Consider the following 18727-nt stretch of genomic DNA (forward strand, 5'->3'; position numbering starts at 1 on the left):
TCCAGAAATTGACCCAAATTAATGTCATTCAAAGCCAAACCATATCTAACCAACCATTCCATTTGGGCACACATTCAAGGGATTTAAACACCATTCAAACACACACAAACATGTCATTTCAAACATCCTAATTCATCTAACCAATATGTCATTCAAAGGCACCACAATTGTATCAAAACATTATGGATCAAACTAAAGCAATTTGAACATATCTCAAGCACACAACTTAGTTCCTTTAACTACTACATGATACCACAAATAAACATTCCCAAACCATCACATACCAAAAGAGCCTTATATACAAGTATTTAAGAAAGGCCAAAATGATACAACTTGGTAAAGCATTAAAATTCATCAATCAAAAAATAACTTGAAAAGCATAAATATGCCAAAACATCCATTACAAAGATCCTATACATGCCATTATTAACCTTGGCTAAAATACTCAAAAACTACCAAAATGGTTACTGGATAATGTGATAGGTCTCCGACGAGCTTCCAATCGATCGAGCTTCCAATAATCTATAAAACAAGAACAAGTGCATAGTAAGCTCGTATAAACTTAAACATAACTTACTATTTCATTAGCACAATTTATAGAATAAGGACAATATCATAACCAAGACCTTAAGCTTAGCATAAGCCATACAAGCACCATCAAACTCACATGTTAGTATGCTTATCCATGATACAAATATATTCAATCATATAATAGGTAACTTTCACATATACATCATTTGATTCATCAACTTTTTCATATTATCATGAACCGTTTCATTTGCAAACTTACAGTTTCATTTCATTTTCTTACTTGTTGAACCATCTAGAATTGCATCAGATATTTGGGAATACTCACACATAGAGTGTCTTTCCATATGATTGTAACATTTCCTTTTCAATAATACTCACACGAGCTGTGAAATGGGCCTGCTCACACGAGCCGTAGATCAAAATGTAAGCTACATGATTTGCTCACACGAGCTATGGAGAATCTGCAACAAATGCAGGACCTCAGCCATTGGTAGGACATTTAAGACTAGACCCGAAACATGAAATCCCTAATGACATGTCATTCAAATCCTAGAATCCTTAAGGTTCAAACGGGTTTCATTATCTGTCAATTATTCATAGCATTGATACATTTATATTCAAATTCATTCATAACTAACACAATATAATAGATAGTCAAATTTAACTAATATTAATACGATTATAATTCATATGAACTTCCCTCGATAACTTTGGTCATAGAAGTAAAATTAAAAACTAATCTGAAGCTTTAATCTTTCCTCGATTTAAGTCTGATTGTGGTTTATCTTGATCTAAACAAATAATTTTATTCAATTAAGTACTTCTAGTATTCAATTTAATCCATAATTCATATTTATGTAAAATTACAAAATTACCCCTAACATTTTAACTTTTCACAATTTAGTTCTTAAGCTCATAATTTGAAATTTAACCATTTTAATCCTCCATACTAGCTACCTGAATTTCATAGGGACTCAAACCAACCCACTTAAATCATTATTTCATAATTTTACCATGAAATTTTACTATTTTCTCAAATAAATTCCTAAATCCAATTTCATCAAAATCACTTAACAAAACATGTTTTTTTTACAACCAAGATTAATAATCCATCAATTAACATCACAAACACATCAAAATCATTCATGGAAAGTCCCTCAATCTTTAACATTTTACAAATTAACCCCCGAACTAGCTAGATTAAGCTAAAACGAACTTAAAAACATAAAAATCATTACAAACGGGGCACAAAATTATACCATGCAAGAAGAAATTCAAACCAAAGCTTTGCCACCTTCAACAATGGTAAATTCAGCCAATAAAGAAGGAAATGGCAAAGATGATAACCTTTACTTAGTTTATTTTAAGTTTAATTTACCATTTTACCCCAATTAATAATAAAAATTTTCAAGTTAACCTTATCCATATTTGTCCACTAACTCCTTTAATGGTATAATTATCACTCAAGTCCATTAATTTACCTTTCCATAACCATTTAACCCTTTTAACTAAGAGAGATCAACTTTTATACATTTTACGATTTAGTCCTTTTTACCTAATTAACTATTTAAACATCAAAATTTCTTAATGAAACTTTTGTCCTTAATATAATCCCGTAGACATTAAATAAATAATAAAATAATAATTCACTCATTAGAATTGTGATCCCGAAATCACTGTTTCCAACACCACTAAAAACGGGCTGTTACAGGATAAATAATGTCTTGAGTAAAAAATATTTGAAATAATTAAAGTTATTATTAAAATTATTATTTAATTACAAAACATTAATTTTTATTATTTAAGTAATTGATTTTTTTAAAATTATCACCTAGCTTTAGTAAATATGATTTATATAATTATAAAAATATTAAAATTTCCAATTTTTTAATAAATGTTTTATATATTTTTATATTTTTTGTATTTTTTTATAATTTTATAATTTTTGCAAGTATTTATAATTTTAATACTTTTTAAATAAATTTTTTAAAGATTTTATAAGATTTTTTAGATGATGATGTCACTATAATGCCCTAATATGACACGTGATAACATATGATTAGATAGATATCCCAACAACAAAGATATGATAATGTTAGAGATTGAAATAAGCTAAAAAATAAAAATAAAAACTTATAAAAGCAAAGAGAGAAAAGCGACATAATTCCAATCCATGTCTCTTAAATTGGCGCTTTATTTCTTTTTATGAGTTTTTAGATATTCTTTTATTGATCTAAAGTAAATAAAAATAAATAAATGATTCGGGGGAAGCCGCTACTGAGGGGTGTTGAGGGATTAGCATGAGCAATGGGTTCTTGAGTTTAATAGGAGTTTGAGACTTTGTTCTGCATTCAATGCTAAGTAATGGGATATTTTAGATGGCTTGATGGTAACTCATAACAAAAATTGAAACAAAATATCAATTTAGACAGATAGCGTGGAGGTTATTCAGCCCATCCAAGTTGCTTTCTCAAGGACGTTCAATTCAACACCTATTAGACGTATTTAGCAATTTTTGTTGAAAATGATCTAACGAAAAATGATACATGCTCGGAGAGAAGAGAAAATAGAAACTGATCATGTCGCTAAATTAGCTTTCAACAAGAATGAGGGTTCTACAATTGTTCGCAGAAAGAGAACCCGTTGAACTTCAGTAGTTTAATGTAATAATTGTATTGGTTAACTTTAAAAAAAAAAAACCTAATCTCGTTGGAGAAGGATTGTAACTTATGCCTTAAACTTAATCCACATAGCACTTGCGTGTACAAATTCATTATCAGCAAACAAAAATATGAATTTAGTTTTGTAGTTAACAGGGTGAAGTTCCATCATTTACAAAAGAATATTTAAATAACAAAACAGCAAAATAATTAGTAGACAAACAGGCAGTAGGTTTCAACTTCATTTTTTTCTTTTAAACGCAATTAGAATAGAAGAAAGACATAACTGTTGAGCTACTCAAATTCCGGTGTGAACATGCATATGAGCAAATTATTCTATGTTTTCCTACGTATTTGGTGGTCGGACAAAAGTGTTGGATAAGGTACTTCAACAGTTCCAAGCGGTTCACAAATCAACCATTCTAACCCTTCTCCGGATTGGTACTACGGTCTGTTCCCAGTTATGCTGACTGATCCAATCCGGTTCAAATAACATTGAGAATTGCCCCAAGTTGAGGCCCAAAACTACAAATATCATCCTTGATATTGGAGATCAGACCATGAACACTCATTAGAACTAACCCAAAAGGATCCCAAATTCCACATTGTATATGTACAAAAGTTCAACAACAGACACAAGTGTTTAACCTAGGAGACTCATTATATCAAAACAAACAATATCTTAGGCTGGTGCGGACCGTGGACAAGATGCAAGACACTTTACCTATGCACTCCACCTCGACAAAGAGACCTAAAATATGGCAACACATCAAATTGGCCTACTATTTTCCCTATAAAAGGATCAAAATTTTCAAGTACAAAATGTAACGATTCAAAACAACTCGTGAAGACCAATTAAAGATACAATAGCTATGCATACAGAAAAAGCTCGGTCCCCTCAAAGCATGGCAAGGATTGACAATCAAGAAGAATGAAACGAATTCATTGTTTCAGCAATTTTTATCTTCAAAGCATCCAAAGACTCAGTGAGGTCAAATACCTCTTGTCGATCCATATCCAGCAACATCGCAGCCACTTTTCCAGCATTATTTTGTTCAAGATGCTCCATAAGAGGGTATAACTTTTTCCCCAACATCTATTATTTTTGACAAAGGGAAAAATACTACAATATATAAATTATTCAGAACAGAGATGCAGTTCACTGTACAGATTATTTGGAACTTTAATGCATGGTCTAAAGCCTTGCAAATTAATTATCGGTTCACTAAGATGATAATAATGTAGAACATTGAGCAGATAATTGTCTTACCTTTGTTATTGTTGAAGTGACTAAAACAGTTTGAAGTCCAAGGTCTTTGGTTTTTGATAGTTGTTGATTCTTTAATTGGTTGAGGATCTTGTGAATTTCGGAACCAAAGCCATGATCGAACATGGCATCCATTTCATCCAATACCTGTTTAGGGATTTTTGCTGTCACTAAATATGCAAGATATTGGATATCATTAAGAAACAGAGTATCCTAGTACCTCCAGAAGCCAGAACTCTAATATATAAATTGCAGCATTCTAAAACATTGTTGTGTAAATTATGTAGTTAAAAGTCAAAATGTTGGGATACCAAGTATTTGATGTCATCTGGAACAACACTTCCCTCCTCAATGTACTGAATAGTTTCACTCGGAGTAGCAACAAGCATGCCTATTGAGTCATTTGCCAAATTCTCCGAGATTCTTGACTTGCCGTAACCATATTCTGAAGTAGAATTCAACTTAGCATGATGGCTGATGAATCTTGCTGTTTGAAAATCCTGCATGATGATCTTGATTTAATCACAAACTTGCACTGATGAGAACTATGGAATTTGCAAATCTAACTGTGAGGTTCCTCACACAGGTATAAAAAAACAACAAAACAGATACATAAATAACTTTAACAATGGACTTATCAACATAGTGGCATCTTAATTAAAAGTACAAAAAAGAACCCCTCAAAGAACTAAAGATATATGTCCAAGAAGTGGTAACAAAGAACCTTGTCGCATTGTTCCTCCGAAGAGCACAAAACAATAGCTCGAGGATGCTTTGGCTTCACGCTGAGCAACTCCTCGTCCCGTCTAAGCAGCTGTTCAACTCAATGTCAGTAATTTGTTCAACCTTTATTGCAAACATTTGGCTGCTATTACATAACTAGAAACATTTTACTATGAATATCAAAGAAAAGTTATATGATAATTGGAATTAATTTGTTGAACTGGAATAATTATTAATTCCTAAATTTTTCGAGGGATACAAGAATACTGATTGACTTCATTTCATGAATTCAACAAAAGGAAATTAATGATTCATAGCAGTGTAGAATAGATATATACCAGTATCACAATCTTCAAAAGAAGTTGCTGACCAACATAAATCAATTATAAAGAAAGAGTATGGAGTTACAGTCTTGGACGACCACTTGTTTGAACTTTAATGTCGAAGCACTAGATATAAATTTAGATTCTATATGCTTACATATTTACTTAGGTTACTTCGGTTGCAAAGTACAGCTTCCAAAGAGAAAATTAAGGATCAAAATGACAAGTATAAGGTTACCATGTTAGCGATAATAAATAAATAAATAAAGGTTTACCTGTATGAGGGGTAACAAGAAAGCCAAAGTCCTTCCAGATCCAGATTCAGAGCTTAAGACGACGCTTTTCCCATCCAACAAAGCTGGGATCCCAACACACTGAATTTCAGAAGGTATCCATATTCCCATCTCACTCAAAGCCCCAATTATGTCAGCTTCCAACCCCAGTTCTTGGAAACTAGAAACAAATTTCGTAGCACCACATTTGTTCTTGTCATTCTCAGAATCAACGTCATCCCTTTCTCTTTCCTTTTCAACAACAGTAGAGGTAGGTTTGGAGACGGAGTTGCCTTTGAGCTTTCTTTGTTGGAACTTTTCAAGAATGAGGGAGTCTCTATGGGATTTTGGTGAAGAAGGATGTAGTTTTGCTGCTTTAATAGTAGGCTTAGTGTTGGAGGAAGATAGAGGCCTAATTAATGGAAAAGGCTTGATGGGGTTTAATGGATTAGTTGAAGAAATAAGTTTAGAGGAGACAACAAGGTTGCAGAGGTCGGCAAGTGATTTGCTGCTTCTTTTCATGGTCTTCTGCTGTATATTTTGTTGGCGTTTCTGCTTTTCAAATGTTACTTGTTTAAGGGTTCGTAGCTGTATTTGTGCCCTTCTCGCCTTGTTATTTATTTCTCTTTTGGACATAATAAGTCAATTTTAGTTAAATTCTGTTGTTAAATTTTCAAAAATAGATAAATATTTTTTTAAAGAATTGTTAGATTAAAATATTAATTTTTTAATAATAGTGACTCACCTGATACAATTTATCAAGTCAATAAATAATTTAAAATTAAAAATTAAAAATTATATAAAAAATCAAAATAAAATACATCTAAGTTGTGTACAAGCTATCATATCATATTTAAATAATTAACATTTTAGTTAATCTTTTTATTAAAGAAATAACAATTTGACTCTTTTTAAAAGATTGATATCAAATTGAAAAAAAATGTCAATATTAAAAGCTAATCATATCATTATACTTTTTATCATATTATCTTGATACTTCAATTTTGTAAAGCATATAATTTTTGAAATTTAATTTTATATATTCTTTTTTTATAATTTTAAAAAGTTTTTAAATATTTTTATAAAATTTTATAAACACGGGTCACAATCATGAGTATAAAAGAATATTTTAAAATAAGAGATGAGATAATGGCCTTCTGATATATAGGAAAGGCCAAGTAACTTTGCAAATGGACGAAAGCTTAAAAGACTTTCCCCCATATTTCTTAGCACTTTAGAGCAGCAGGGAATTTCCATTTGCTTGATGCTACCTTTACTTCATGCTTGGCCTCATTCATTCTCTACATTTATGCTCTCTTTCCTTTCATCCTCGTACAACAAATATGTGTCAAACACCAACATAATCTAATTTTCTACGTTTTCAAATTATTTAAAAGATCTCTCAAAATCATATGTCCATAATTATGCGTCAGTGAACAATATAATAAAATACTTTAAAAGTCAGAGCAACATAATCCATGCCCGGTACCTTCTATGCAACCAAATGCACCTGCACCTTGCCAAGACAATGGGACCTTTCTCTACCTTTTATTTATTATTATAATTATTATTATTTATTTGACAGATTTATCAACAACTGCATTGAACATTTCCACTGCCATGTTTGCCAATAAGAACGGGAATTCCCTTATGAATCACCACTGCCTTTTGTTTTTTTATTTCCTTTTGATTAAAATATCTGTCTTCTAAAGCAAGTAATGCCAAAAGCCAAATCTAAAATCCAAATTAATCACAATGCTAAAAAATTCAAACAATTTTCAGGGTTGCTTCTTGAATCCTAAGACCTGAAATATACCTTACTAAAACTGCCAGGGATAAATCAAATCACTTGTAGAATTCGGACTTCAAGACACCAATATAAGGCAAGTTCCTATATAGTTCTGCAAAGTCCATTCCATAACCTACAACAAAATAATCCGGACACTGCAAAAAAACATAATATCAAAACAGAAAATATTATAAAAGAAAAAATGCAACAATGCACAAATTAATATTTAGGAAACCATGCATTTTGCCAATGCTAAAGAGAAAACCCCTTGAGCATACTGGCAGATTGACCATATAACCAAAGGTATTTAGATATAAACCATCAATAAAACAAATGGGAATTTCAAACCAAGTGCCTGAGAAAGTTTTGCAATGTGATACAATCAACATGAGTAATGTTGTACCTATTATTCAAAGCTAACAAGTAGTACTTTTTACCAGTAAAAAAATTTGAAAGCATGATGGTTAAAATGCAACATATCTAGCAGAAGCTCCAAAATATTAATCTACAATGAGGTTTCTTTCAATAGTACTTGGAAAAAGACAAGCAATAATTCTTTCTATAAATGATCATAGATTCTGAAAAAAAAAAAGTGTATTCTTTGAAAAGCAATTAATAAGATACAACAATAATCAAAATCACAACATATGTGCATAAAAAGTTTGGCTATAGATTTTTACCTCAAATCCCTTGTAGAACTTTCCATCACCAACTAGCTTGATATGGACCTTCCGTCTCGTAGGTTTATCAAGAAAAGCACAAATTGATACAGAGGACACTCCTTTTGCTTCCAAGTGTTCGATTAGACAGGATAAAGTGCATCCTGTATCTACAATATCTTCAACCTAAGACAATATAAAATGGACTAATCTATTAGTGAACTTGGTTCTAAATGTTAATGCTAATAATCTTATTAGAACAATCTTTAAGGTCATCTAGCTACCAATAGGGAGCTTTAATTGCAGCTATACACACGTCAAGGTTTTTTGGGGACTCAAATGGATGAGAAAAAATGTTTTAGGACTCAACTGATTGCAATAAAATGATTGATGCTTTGATGATCATATCATTTTATTTTGGAGGTGTCTTCTCTTTTTTTTTCACACCCCTTTTAGTTATTTAGTTTTTACTTCTCCAAAAGTTGCTAAAATGCATAACAATATACTAAACTTAATCAAATGGCTAAGATGCAAAACCAAGTTGAATATAGTTTATATCAATTCAAAACCTGTAGTCTTTTTGCTACAAATAATACCCTTCCAAACTTTTAGTTCTTCAATAATACTATTTGGAGAACCTAATCATATAAACCCACTTCTTATGCATTTTATGAATAAGAAGAAAAGGCAAATTGCAAGAATATCAACCAAATGGTTTACCATTGTTCCTTTTTATTATTATAAATTTCATAAACATTCGTAGAAAGCAAAGTAATAAACAATCAAATTACGATATCAACCCACAATATAATTATTTCCAAAATGATTTGGTATAAAAATAAAACATTGAATTGTCAATTCTTCAAACACCCATTTTCCTTTTTCATTTGGAAAATAAATAAAAAGCTGCAAATCAATAATTGAACAACACTACATTACATTTCTTTCAAAAGCATAGAAAAAAGTTCCAACTATCAAAGTGAAAAAGAAAATAAAATAAGAGAAAGGGTAATGGGGGATTACGAGAATGACGTGTTTTCCCTTCACATCGAGCTTCAAATCAAGGGAAATGGAAGGAGCTCCATTAGAGAGAGTACCGGAGCCATAAGATTGAGCTCGAACCAAGTCAACGGAGAGAGGGAGCTGAACTTTCTTGACAAGATCAGCCAAGAACAAGAAAGCACCGGTGGCGACTCCTACAAAGAGGGGAGGGTCGGGAGCAGCTTTAAAATCAAGGGTAATTTGAGAAGCGATCTGGGCTACTCGGTCCAGAATCTGATCTTGGGTCCAAAGAACCTTCTCTATATGAGAGTCCAGAGACATGGACATGGTTTCAAACAGTGATGGTTGTTCACCAGAGGCAACTGCGGCTTTTTTGTTTTCCTTGAAATGCTATTTTTATTATATTGCCTAGGGTTAACTTCATGTGGTTTTTATATCGTCAACCCTTTTTATTGACCAAAATACAATTAACACTTTTTCTATACGATAATAAAGTCATTCCCTCCAACTTTTTAAAACATCTTCTACTCATCGATGTGGCACCAAATTTTAGTGAGCAAAATGCGGCTGGCTTCTCTTTGGGGAATCTGCCTATTAACCTCTGTGGAGTGATGGAATAACAGTTGCCAATGAAAACCCTTTGATTTGCAAACTAAACACGTCTTTCATCTTTGTGGGATGTAATGAAATCCAACACATGGTCTTCAAAAACCCTTGCAGTTTTTGAGCAAAGAAAACAATGGAAGAAAATCAGCGGGAATTTTTTTCATAGATCTGGAAGAAGCTTTAACTTCTATAAGTGTAAAAAACTGTCATCTGAATCTAAGTTTAATAATTACAAACAAATAGAGAAAAATCATAAATTAAAAAAAAACATAAAAATAGGAAAAAAGAACCACTCTTCCTTCATTTTTACAAAACCAAACCAGTTCAGAAGTGTTGAACTTGAAAGAGAGAGAGAGAGGATCAAAGGGTGAGTATTGAATTTACGAGAAAATTAAGAGAATCTGGAGCGTTGAAAAGTGGAGCATGCATGTGTTTAGGAAAAAAAATATTTTTTATTATGCAAAATTCATTTCTATTAATTTTTTAGTTTAGATATTAAGTGATGTCCACATTATATATTACAATTACTTCTTTTTAAACCATAATTCTGTGGCACAAAGCATTTATGAATATTCATACAAATTACTTGTTTCTGAACCATAATGTTGTGGCTCATACTCATGTATATTTATACAAATTGCTTTTGTAGAATAATTTATTTTAAAACTATTTTATTTTTAAATTGTTCTAAATCTACAGTGTTTGCACTATAAAAATCAATGAAATCTTCGTATAATTATATGGAGATAGAATTTCAAGCCTAGTGGCGAATGAAACAAAAGTTTTGGTTTTGCCACCTTCGATTTCAATTGTATAATAAAATATCAAAACCAATACTTTTTTCATATTTCATTTATTAACTTTCAATTTCGAATTTATATATCCACCTCACAGTTAAATATCGTCCAAAGAACAATGCCAACAAAGCTCATTTTTTGTTTATGAATTAGTATATGTATATAATTAGATAAGAAATTAATCAAAGTTGGAGGATATATATTAAAATTTTAAATAAAATCGAATTCGAGGTGAAAGGTATAAAAATCGGATAAAATGGTCTAATGACTAAGTCAAGATGTTAATCTTGAGGGGTCAAGTAAAAATTAGACGTATTATATAATAATTGATTTTTAGGAGGGGTCTACTTTTATTTTTAATACTATAAAATATTGGAATGGTCTACTTACATTTTTAAGAGGGCTATAATATATATAAAGGGGAAAATTACAAAAATCTTAAACCTTAATAGACCTATTTATATTTTTGAAGGAGCCATAATATATTTACAATGAATTAAATTAAAAAAAATTTAAACTTTGGGTGCCAATTGCCCCGGGCATCTACATGGCTCCGCCCCTGGGGTGGCGCTACATTTATGCAGGTGAAGCGACAAGTAGATGGGTGAAAACCCGCCAAGTCTTTCAACGTTCACGCATTAAAGCCAATGATTGATTCTTCTACTGTACTACCAAAATGCAGCAGCCTTCATTCTACTACTTTGCTAATACGTAAGATGATGAGATTGGTGATCATAAACTTCATAAGGGCCAAAGGGAAATAGCATCAAATTAGGTGCATGCTCATTTCACAGCATATGATAAAGCAAGGATAACAACGTGTAATTAAGAGTAAAGCGTTATGACATGATAAGCAATGAAGATAATGTATAATTAGAGGGCTTATCTAGTAATCGTATTGGAAACAAAACCTTGCTGCTGCTACCCATGCTTGTTATCTTATCAGACTTAGGGTTACTTTTCCATTACTGTTTTGGTTGAGAAGTGATTTGTAGAAAAAGTATATTTAAAAAATGTGGTAGAAATGTTTTGTAAAAAAAATTGATTTATTAATTTTTAGTATTTTTCATTACTGTCAAAAGTTATGATTGAAGATTAAAATAACTTTTTTGGACATGATTGTGGAAAGTTAAAAATTACTTAAGTTATATAATATTTAAATAATTTAATATAATAATACATGAACTATAAAATTTAATTTTTTTAAGTAATTAATAAAAAATTATTTGTAAAATTAGTGATACATAAAATTTTTAAAAACTTAAATATAATAAATAAATTATATTTATATTATTTAATATAATGATAAATGATATTTAAATAATTTGATATAATGATACATAAATTATAAATTAATCTAATATTTTTTTAGATTTTTAAATAATTAATATAAATAAGAGTATTTTAATGATTTTTGTTTCCAAACCCAAAAGTCAAAAACACCTAAATCATAACTTTTACACTTGAATGAAAAAAAAACTTTTTCATCACAATTTTGACCCCAAAAGCCAGATGTCCTTCATTGCCCTTGCAGTGAAAATCCACTTTTGGCTTCTCAAATGCAATGAAGAATGAGACTTTAATAAAGAAAAAGACACTTTTTCACCCCAATTTTGACCCCAAAAACTAGATGTCTTTCATTGCTCATGTGGTGAAAATCTACTTTTGGCTTCTCAAATGCAATGAAGAATGTGACTTTAGTAAAGACAACGACGACGGAGAAAAAAAAGAGTTAATTCTAAAGTCAAAAATTGAAATTTTAAAATGACTAAAATATTATAAATTAGTGTTTAATATTAGCATTCGATAACTAAATATAAAACTATTATAAAACTTTTTTAAAATGCCTAAATAAATCTAGAAGTTAAGTGCATAAATTTTCATTCACTGTCAAAATTTTGTTTTTAGTCAAACTTAACCACAAATTTTACATTATTTTGAAAAATGAAAATTTTATGTCGAAAGAAATTCACAATTTAAAGTATTTAGGTTCTTTACATAAATAAATAAAAATCACTTAAAAGTGTTTTTTTGGTGTATTGAGGATGTAATATGTCAAACACAAAATGAATGTAAATACAAGATTCACAATAATTTATAAGAAAAATGGTAAATCTCTAATCAACATTTAAGAACCTTAAAATTATAAGATAATTAATCCTAATTTCTTCAATGATTTGTATAAGCATAGTTATAATCACAATATGAGTGGTTTCATATAAAATAAATATCTAAACATCATTAAATCAATAAAAATTAATTTGGTATAAAATTAAATTATCAAAAGGAAAGGCACCTTTCTTACTTTTTATGGAGATTAAATCAAGAAATATTGAAAAGAAAAAAAATGCTATCAAATTAAAGAGATTCACTTGAAAATATTGAAAGATTGATTGTCAATATTGTAAAATTTCTAGAGAGAGTATAAGAGAAAAAGAGAAATTTGAGAGAAAAAAATGAATTTTAAAAGAAATTTAAAAAAATGAAAATTTGAAATTTAGTGGGTGGGGAGAAATTAATTTATTTTTAAATTTGAGGGGACAAATTATTATTTATATATAAATAATTTATTTTTCTTTTTATAAAATGTTTCTTTTTAAAAAAATCGTGGCTCCGCCACTGGACCATGCCACGGCAGTCAAGCTAACCAGAAGAGAAATAGTAGCATGAGCATGCACACGCATTCACACAACACAGCCAGCAAGGTCAATTAGTGTATGCACACTAACTCCAAGGATAAACGAGAGAAAGGGAAAATCGTTCTAGAGAATCCCAAATCAAATAAATACTAGAACCAAGCTAATAAATGATGGTGGTCTTTGTGCCTCAGATATCTTAAAGCATCTCAAAAGTCTAGAAAAATTCCTAAAAAAATTAGTTCCGGAGAAAGCCCAATGAAGTCAAGACTTTTAGGGCCCTCTAAAAAATGACAGACCATTGCACCTATAACTAATATATTTATTTACCTATCGATAATAGGTGAACTCCATTCAGTCAGTTCCAATGACCAACTCCTTACTCGCATCAGATTCTCCAGCTGCAGAATCCCGAAGGACAGCCATTGCCTCTTCCACCTTCTCCTTCAAAGCATCTGGAGACTCGATGAGATGGAGAACCTCTGTTTGGTCCATCTCTAGCAACATCCCAGTCACCTTTCTCGCATGTTCAGGCTCAAAACCCTGCACCAGCGGATAAAGTTGTTCTCCCAACATCTGCATTTGTATGTATATATATATATATAATAAAAAGTATCATCAAAGAAGAAAATGAATTACATGTTAGCACACCTTAACAGACCAACCATTATAGATGTTAAGACGAGTATAACAGCAAGACCAATCATTATAAATAGAAAGGATACTACATGCCTTGTTACGTTCTCTAGGGGAAGCAGAAGCTAAAGCAGATATGAGTGTCGATATGTGCACTGGGTTAGGTCGTTGCACTTCAACAGAGTTTACTGGCATCCTTGAAACACCATATGGTAACGGCAGGACAGGGCCTACAACGCTTTGGGTAACTGTAGATTGATCCACACCATCTCTTGCATTACCCATGTATCCCAAACCTTCATTGTTATTACGGTGCAGCACCTGAAGAACAAGAAATTCTGTAATATAGTATTATACTATTAAGCCTTGCAAAAGAGCTACAATGGGGAAAAGTGCCTGCTACCTGTTGCTGCAGCATTTGTTGGGAGTTTCCACCTCGACGAACACCCATCCTTTGACCTGGTTGTCCTTGTTGTCTTTGGAGGTTGTATGGCATAATATAATTTGGAGTGACTCCAGGACGGATTCCAGGTATGAGTTGCTGCTGGTAACCGTATCCTGCAGGCTGAGGGTGTAACAGACCAGGACTACCTTGACCATAATATAGCTGCTGAGGATCAAGCCTATGAGGACCAGAATGATATCCAGGAAACCCTGATGCCAAAGGTGACATGGCACCTTGTGTACGAAGTTGAGCAAAATACGACTGGAAACAAAAATTGTTCATGGAGGCAATTAAGGCTACATAAATTACCATGCAAAGAACAAGAACTTAACCTCAACTAACTGATTCTTATTCCAGGATGGTGCTAATCCAAAAAACATGCTGCTAGAAACAATGTCATCATATAGATTTATATCTGAAAATCCTGTTAAAAATGCTAAACCTACACCATAAAGTTCAATCGTCTATTTGCTCCATAAACGGCTTGTTTGACAAGCTAAAGATCATTTGGCATTTACATGTCCTAGTGTATTTGGATAGCTTGTCCAATTACAAGTAGGCAAGCCAAGACAAAGACAACATCTCAAGGGTCTATGCTAAATAGAAACATTAGATTAAATCACCTGTAATCTAGCTTTTCTTTCTTCTTTGCGTTGAGCGACAGCAACATACAGAGGCTTCTTTCCAATCATCTTTCCATTCATTGCATTCAACTGTAGAAAGTAAAAATAAAGAATGATTAATGAATGCAGAAGACCTAAAATAAAAACAAGCAGGCATTGAACAATTAAAACCTACAGCTTTTGAAGCTTCTTCAGGTGTAGAAAAGGCAACAAAACCAGAGCCCTTACTAACTCCTTGTGGATCAAGCATAACCTTAAACAATAATTAAGGGACAAAAAGCATTTCAAGAATTATTGTAATCAAACATTAAAGAAAAGGAAAGAGATAAGAAACAAAAACTTAATGGAAAGAGTGTGAAGGAAGTACAAGCCTATCCATTATAAAGCCGTACCTTGCATGAGGTAATTGTTCCAAACTCGGAAAATAACTCCTTCAGTTTTTCAGTATCTATGCTGTCATCCAGATTTTTCAGATACAAATTTGCAGCTTGTAGTTTTTCATATCTACTAGTTCTTTCCTGTTCAAATTTGGCTTTCAACTCTGCTTCCCTTTCTGCTTTCCTTTGAGCCCTTCCCACATACCACGTCTTGTCATCATTTTTCATCCCATTTAACTTCTCGACAGCAGCGGCAGCCGCATCTGGGCTCTGAAAGTTCACAAAACCAAAACATCTGGACTTACCATTCTGGTCCTTCATGACAACAACACTGGTGATGGTACCATAAGTTCCAAAAACTTTCTTAAGGTCCTCATCACTTGTTGTTTCCGACAAATTTTTTACATAAACATTAGTGAACTTCGGCGTCACATTGGCTGGCACCCGTTCTTGTCGTCTAACATGACGTCCAACATAAACTTGTTTATCATTTATTAGCATACCATTTAACCTTTTGATTGCATTCTGTGCGGCTTCATCATTTTCAAACTGAACATAGCCGAATCCTTTTGCTTGCCCATTTCTATCAGTAGCAACCTTGCAAGAAAGTACATTCCCGAAGGCAGCGAAAATGTCATACAATGCCTTGTTATCAATAGCTGGGTCCAGGTTCTTGATAAAGACATTGGCATATCCAGTCCTACGAATAATAGGATCGCGTTGAGAAAACATAATTCTCATAGGTTTTCCATTAATGGGAGTGAAGTTAAACATTTCCTTGGCATGTGCAGCTGCAGTTTACAAACAGTGTGTGTCGTCAAGACAAAGCAGTTAAGGGTTCACATTAGCAGTCATCGGTCACTAAAACTTTGTAAAATACAAAAAAAAAAAAAAGAGTAACTTTTTCCCCACTTCAAGACACTCGTATGTGTTGATCCTAGACACAATCACGATGATCACAATCAATCACTGATCTTCATCCCATTAGCAAAAATTATGTCCAAATAATTTTTTTTATTATCAACTACAATTTCCCATTTTTATATTCATGAATTATCAATGATCACACTGACAAGTAAAAACAATATCCAAGTTCAGTCTGATTATCGCACAATCAACCAAACAATGCTTTCCAGTTTCCACCCTCTAATCAAGAATAAAATATAACAAAAACAAATAAGCATAGTAATCACTTGGATCATTTTAAAACAACAGAGAGAAAGACGATCATCTATTTCTATAAAAAAAAAAGAAAATTACCGTCTTGGTAATTGCTGTAATTGACGTAAGCATAACCTAGAGAAGATCGCTTATTCTGATCCCTACAAACTCTAACGGAAAGAACAGTTCCAACTTGGCCAAACAGATCATACAGTTGCCCTTCCACCACGTTCTCCTCCAGATCCACCACGTAAAGCGACACATTCATATTACCACTTCCCACCGCCGCGCCCCCTGCCGTTGCGGAGGCCACAGGAACCGCCGTCGTGGCCGTCGCCATCTCTGTCTCTCTCTCTCCGAACAAACAGAAAGCCCAAAATTCCTCTAAATTTTTAAAAACAAAAGTAGAGTTAATAAATACTAGGTTTGTTTTGACCCGTAGTATATATTATTATGAATATGAATGGAATGTTATTAATGTTTTATTATTTTGGAGGAGCGCAGAGAGGGAAGGGAAAAGACAGGAAGAAGCGAGACGGAGCCTTCCTATATAGTGAACGAAGCGGTTCGTTTGCACGTGCTGGTAATGACGTGGCATTCAAGGAATTTGGGGCCCCGCTTTTGTCTTTTTATGTCGTTCGTTTTTTTGCCCACACTTTTTATGTCGTTTTGTTGTTGCTGCCTGTTTAGCCTTTTTTTTAGCTTACTCGCAGAAGAAAAAGAAACCCGCGCCAAAAAGAGCGAGAGTTCCAGAGCCGTCGTTTGTGACGTGGCCGAACAAGGAATATACACGTCTTCCTATAACTTTTTTATATTACCACAATACATGGGATAATCATGTGTATAAATATAAATTTATTAAATCAATTATTTTAAATTTTTATTAAAATTCAATAATCGTACTTTGAATTCCTTAAATTATAAATATGATATTAAATTGATTATAACTAATAAGTTTATAATGTAATTAAAAAGTTGATGATAAGTAATATTATAAATTGATTATTTCTTAAAATTATTAAAATAAAAAGAAAATTGAAAAGTAATATTATAACATGGAATAAATAATAAATCTATAATATAAGTAAAAAGTTGATGATATCATTTTTACTAGAGGTGAGCATGGGTCGAGCCACCCGGCCTGACCTGAATGTACGCTCGAAATCAGAGAGAGTTTGGACAAAAAAATAATGTCCATTTAAAAAACAGGCTGGGCTTCAGGTAAGGCATTTTTTGCCCAGACCTGGCCCGGCCCAAATTCACTAAAGGAAAAAAAAAGAGTTTTTAATATTATTTTCTTGTTATTTCCTCCCTATTTTGTTACCATTTTACTATTTTGTTGTTATTATTTGGATAGTGTATAAAACTTATTTTATTGTTAATTTTGTTATTATTTTAAAGACATTTGTTATTATTTTATTATTTTAGAGACATTTGCTTGTTAAGTTGCATCTATCTTAGTGTTATTTAAGTATACATATTTTTTTAAAATTTATTTTCAATTTGTTGGGAAATATTTATTTTGATGTTTTTAGTAATTTTGATATATTATATATATTTTTAAATCATATGAAAATTAATATGGGCGGGCCGGGTCAGGTTCGAGTTTTAGCATTTTTATACAAGTTGGGCTTGGACAAAATTTTAGACCCATTTTTCAGGCCGAGCTCGGGCCTAGCAAACGGGTCTAAATTTTTAATCGAGCCTGACCCAAACCCATCCCGGTCCAGCCCATGCTCACCTCTAGTTGTTCCATCAGTTTGACTTTATGACCTACAATTTGTTAAAAAAATATTAGTATTATTTATAGTGTTAAATTTAATATCCATAATAATAATTTTAATGTAAAAATAATAAATAATTTATTTTAAAATTAAACTATTTAAAATAATAATTTTAATGTATTATTTAGTTTTAGAACCAATTATTTTGTTTATGTATTATTATTTAAAAATAATTATAATGTATTATTATTTATGCTAAGTTTGGTTACTAGTGTAATAACTATAGGAAAAATCAATAAAAAAATAGTTATCAAATATAACAAATGTTTACAATTTTTCTTAAAACCAAGCCCTTTTGTAATATTTATAATAACAAATCCTAAATCGGAATTCTACTTGTGCTTTGTGCGAGGTGGACTCAAGTTAATCCTGAATTTCATCCAAATGATTTTCTCCACTATCTCGTACCACGAATTGCGTTGAGTATGAGCTCGAG

At 31.8% G+C, this 18727-nt stretch overlaps 3 protein-coding genes across 4 annotated transcripts; all 3 read right to left on the reverse strand.

Annotated features, from left to right (window-relative positions):
- Nucleotides 1-230: 230 nt before the first annotated feature.
- LOC107962313 (DEAD-box ATP-dependent RNA helicase 39) lies at nt 231-7282 on the reverse strand. 2 transcript variants are annotated; one of them, XM_016898652.2, is made up of 6 exons: nt 5780-7282; nt 5183-5272; nt 4770-4958; nt 4462-4605; nt 4192-4287; nt 231-522 (listed from the first exon to the last, which is right to left on the reverse strand). In XM_016898652.2, exons 1-6 carry the CDS (start codon nt 6410-6412, stop codon nt 427-429), a joined length of 1248 nt encoding a protein of 415 aa, XP_016754141.1. In that variant the 5' UTR covers nt 6413-7282; the 3' UTR covers nt 231-426. The 2 variants fall into 2 exon arrangements, with proteins under 2 accessions (XP_016754141.1, XP_016754142.1); XM_016898653.2 differs by lacking the exon at nt 231-522 and adding an exon at nt 3278-3730.
- A 137-nt stretch (nt 7283-7419) lies between these two features.
- On the reverse strand, nt 7420-10142 carry LOC107962314 (hypoxanthine-guanine phosphoribosyltransferase). The gene is made up of 3 exons (XM_016898654.2): nt 9248-10142; nt 8246-8410; nt 7420-7720 (listed from the first exon to the last, which is right to left on the reverse strand). Exons 1-3 carry the CDS (start codon nt 9551-9553, stop codon nt 7622-7624), a joined length of 570 nt encoding a protein of 189 aa, XP_016754143.1. The 5' UTR covers nt 9554-10142; the 3' UTR covers nt 7420-7621.
- A 3247-nt stretch (nt 10143-13389) lies between these two features.
- Nucleotides 13390-17033, reverse strand: LOC107963192 (polyadenylate-binding protein 3). Its single transcript, XM_041115718.1, has 7 exons — nt 16607-17033; nt 15362-16137; nt 15145-15222; nt 14970-15059; nt 14305-14607; nt 13998-14222; nt 13390-13841 (listed from the first exon to the last, which is right to left on the reverse strand). The coding sequence occupies exons 1-7, from the start codon at nt 16845-16847 to the stop codon at nt 13620-13622; spliced, it is 1935 nt and encodes a 644-aa protein (XP_040971652.1). The 5' UTR covers nt 16848-17033; the 3' UTR covers nt 13390-13619.
- Nucleotides 17034-18727: the final 1694 nt, after the last annotated feature.

This window comes from Gossypium hirsutum, chromosome A06 (genome assembly GCF_007990345.1).
Source record: "Gossypium hirsutum isolate 1008001.06 chromosome A06, Gossypium_hirsutum_v2.1, whole genome shotgun sequence".
Classification (NCBI taxonomy): domain Eukaryota; kingdom Viridiplantae; phylum Streptophyta; class Magnoliopsida; order Malvales; family Malvaceae; genus Gossypium; species Gossypium hirsutum.

Excerpts from the sequence above, each read along its gene's own strand:
- LOC107962313 (XM_016898652.2), bottom strand. The coding sequence starts at position 6,412 with ATGTCCAAAAGAGAAATAAATAACAAGGCGAGAAGGGCACAAATACAG. Across the intron at positions 4,959-5,182 it reads CGGAGGAACAATGCGACAAG|GATTTTCAAACAGCAAGATT; the intron begins GTTCTTTGTTAC and ends ATCATCATGCAG. Across the intron at positions 4,288-4,461 it reads TCACTTCAACAATAACAAAG|ATGTTGGGGAAAAAGTTATA; the intron begins GTAAGACAATTA and ends CAAAAATAATAG.
- LOC107962314 (XM_016898654.2), bottom strand. The coding sequence starts at position 9,553 with ATGTCCATGTCTCTGGACTCTCATATAGAGAAGGTTCTTTGGACCCAA. Across the intron at positions 8,411-9,247 it reads AGGGAAAACACGTCATTCTC|GTTGAAGATATTGTAGATAC; the intron begins GTAATCCCCCAT and ends ATATTGTCTTAG. Across the intron at positions 7,721-8,245 it reads AGTTCTACAAGGGATTTGAG|TGTCCGGATTATTTTGTTGT; the intron begins GTAAAAATCTAT and ends GTTTTTTTGCAG.
- LOC107963192 (XM_041115718.1), bottom strand. The coding sequence starts at position 16,847 with ATGGCGACGGCCACGACGGCGGTTCCTGTGGCCTCCGCAACGGCAGGG. Across the intron at positions 15,223-15,361 it reads GAACAATTACCTCATGCAAG|GTTATGCTTGATCCACAAGG; the intron begins GTACGGCTTTAT and ends TTATTGTTTAAG. Across the intron at positions 14,608-14,969 it reads AAAGAAAAGCTAGATTACAG|TCGTATTTTGCTCAACTTCG; the intron begins GTGATTTAATCT and ends TTTTGTTTCCAG.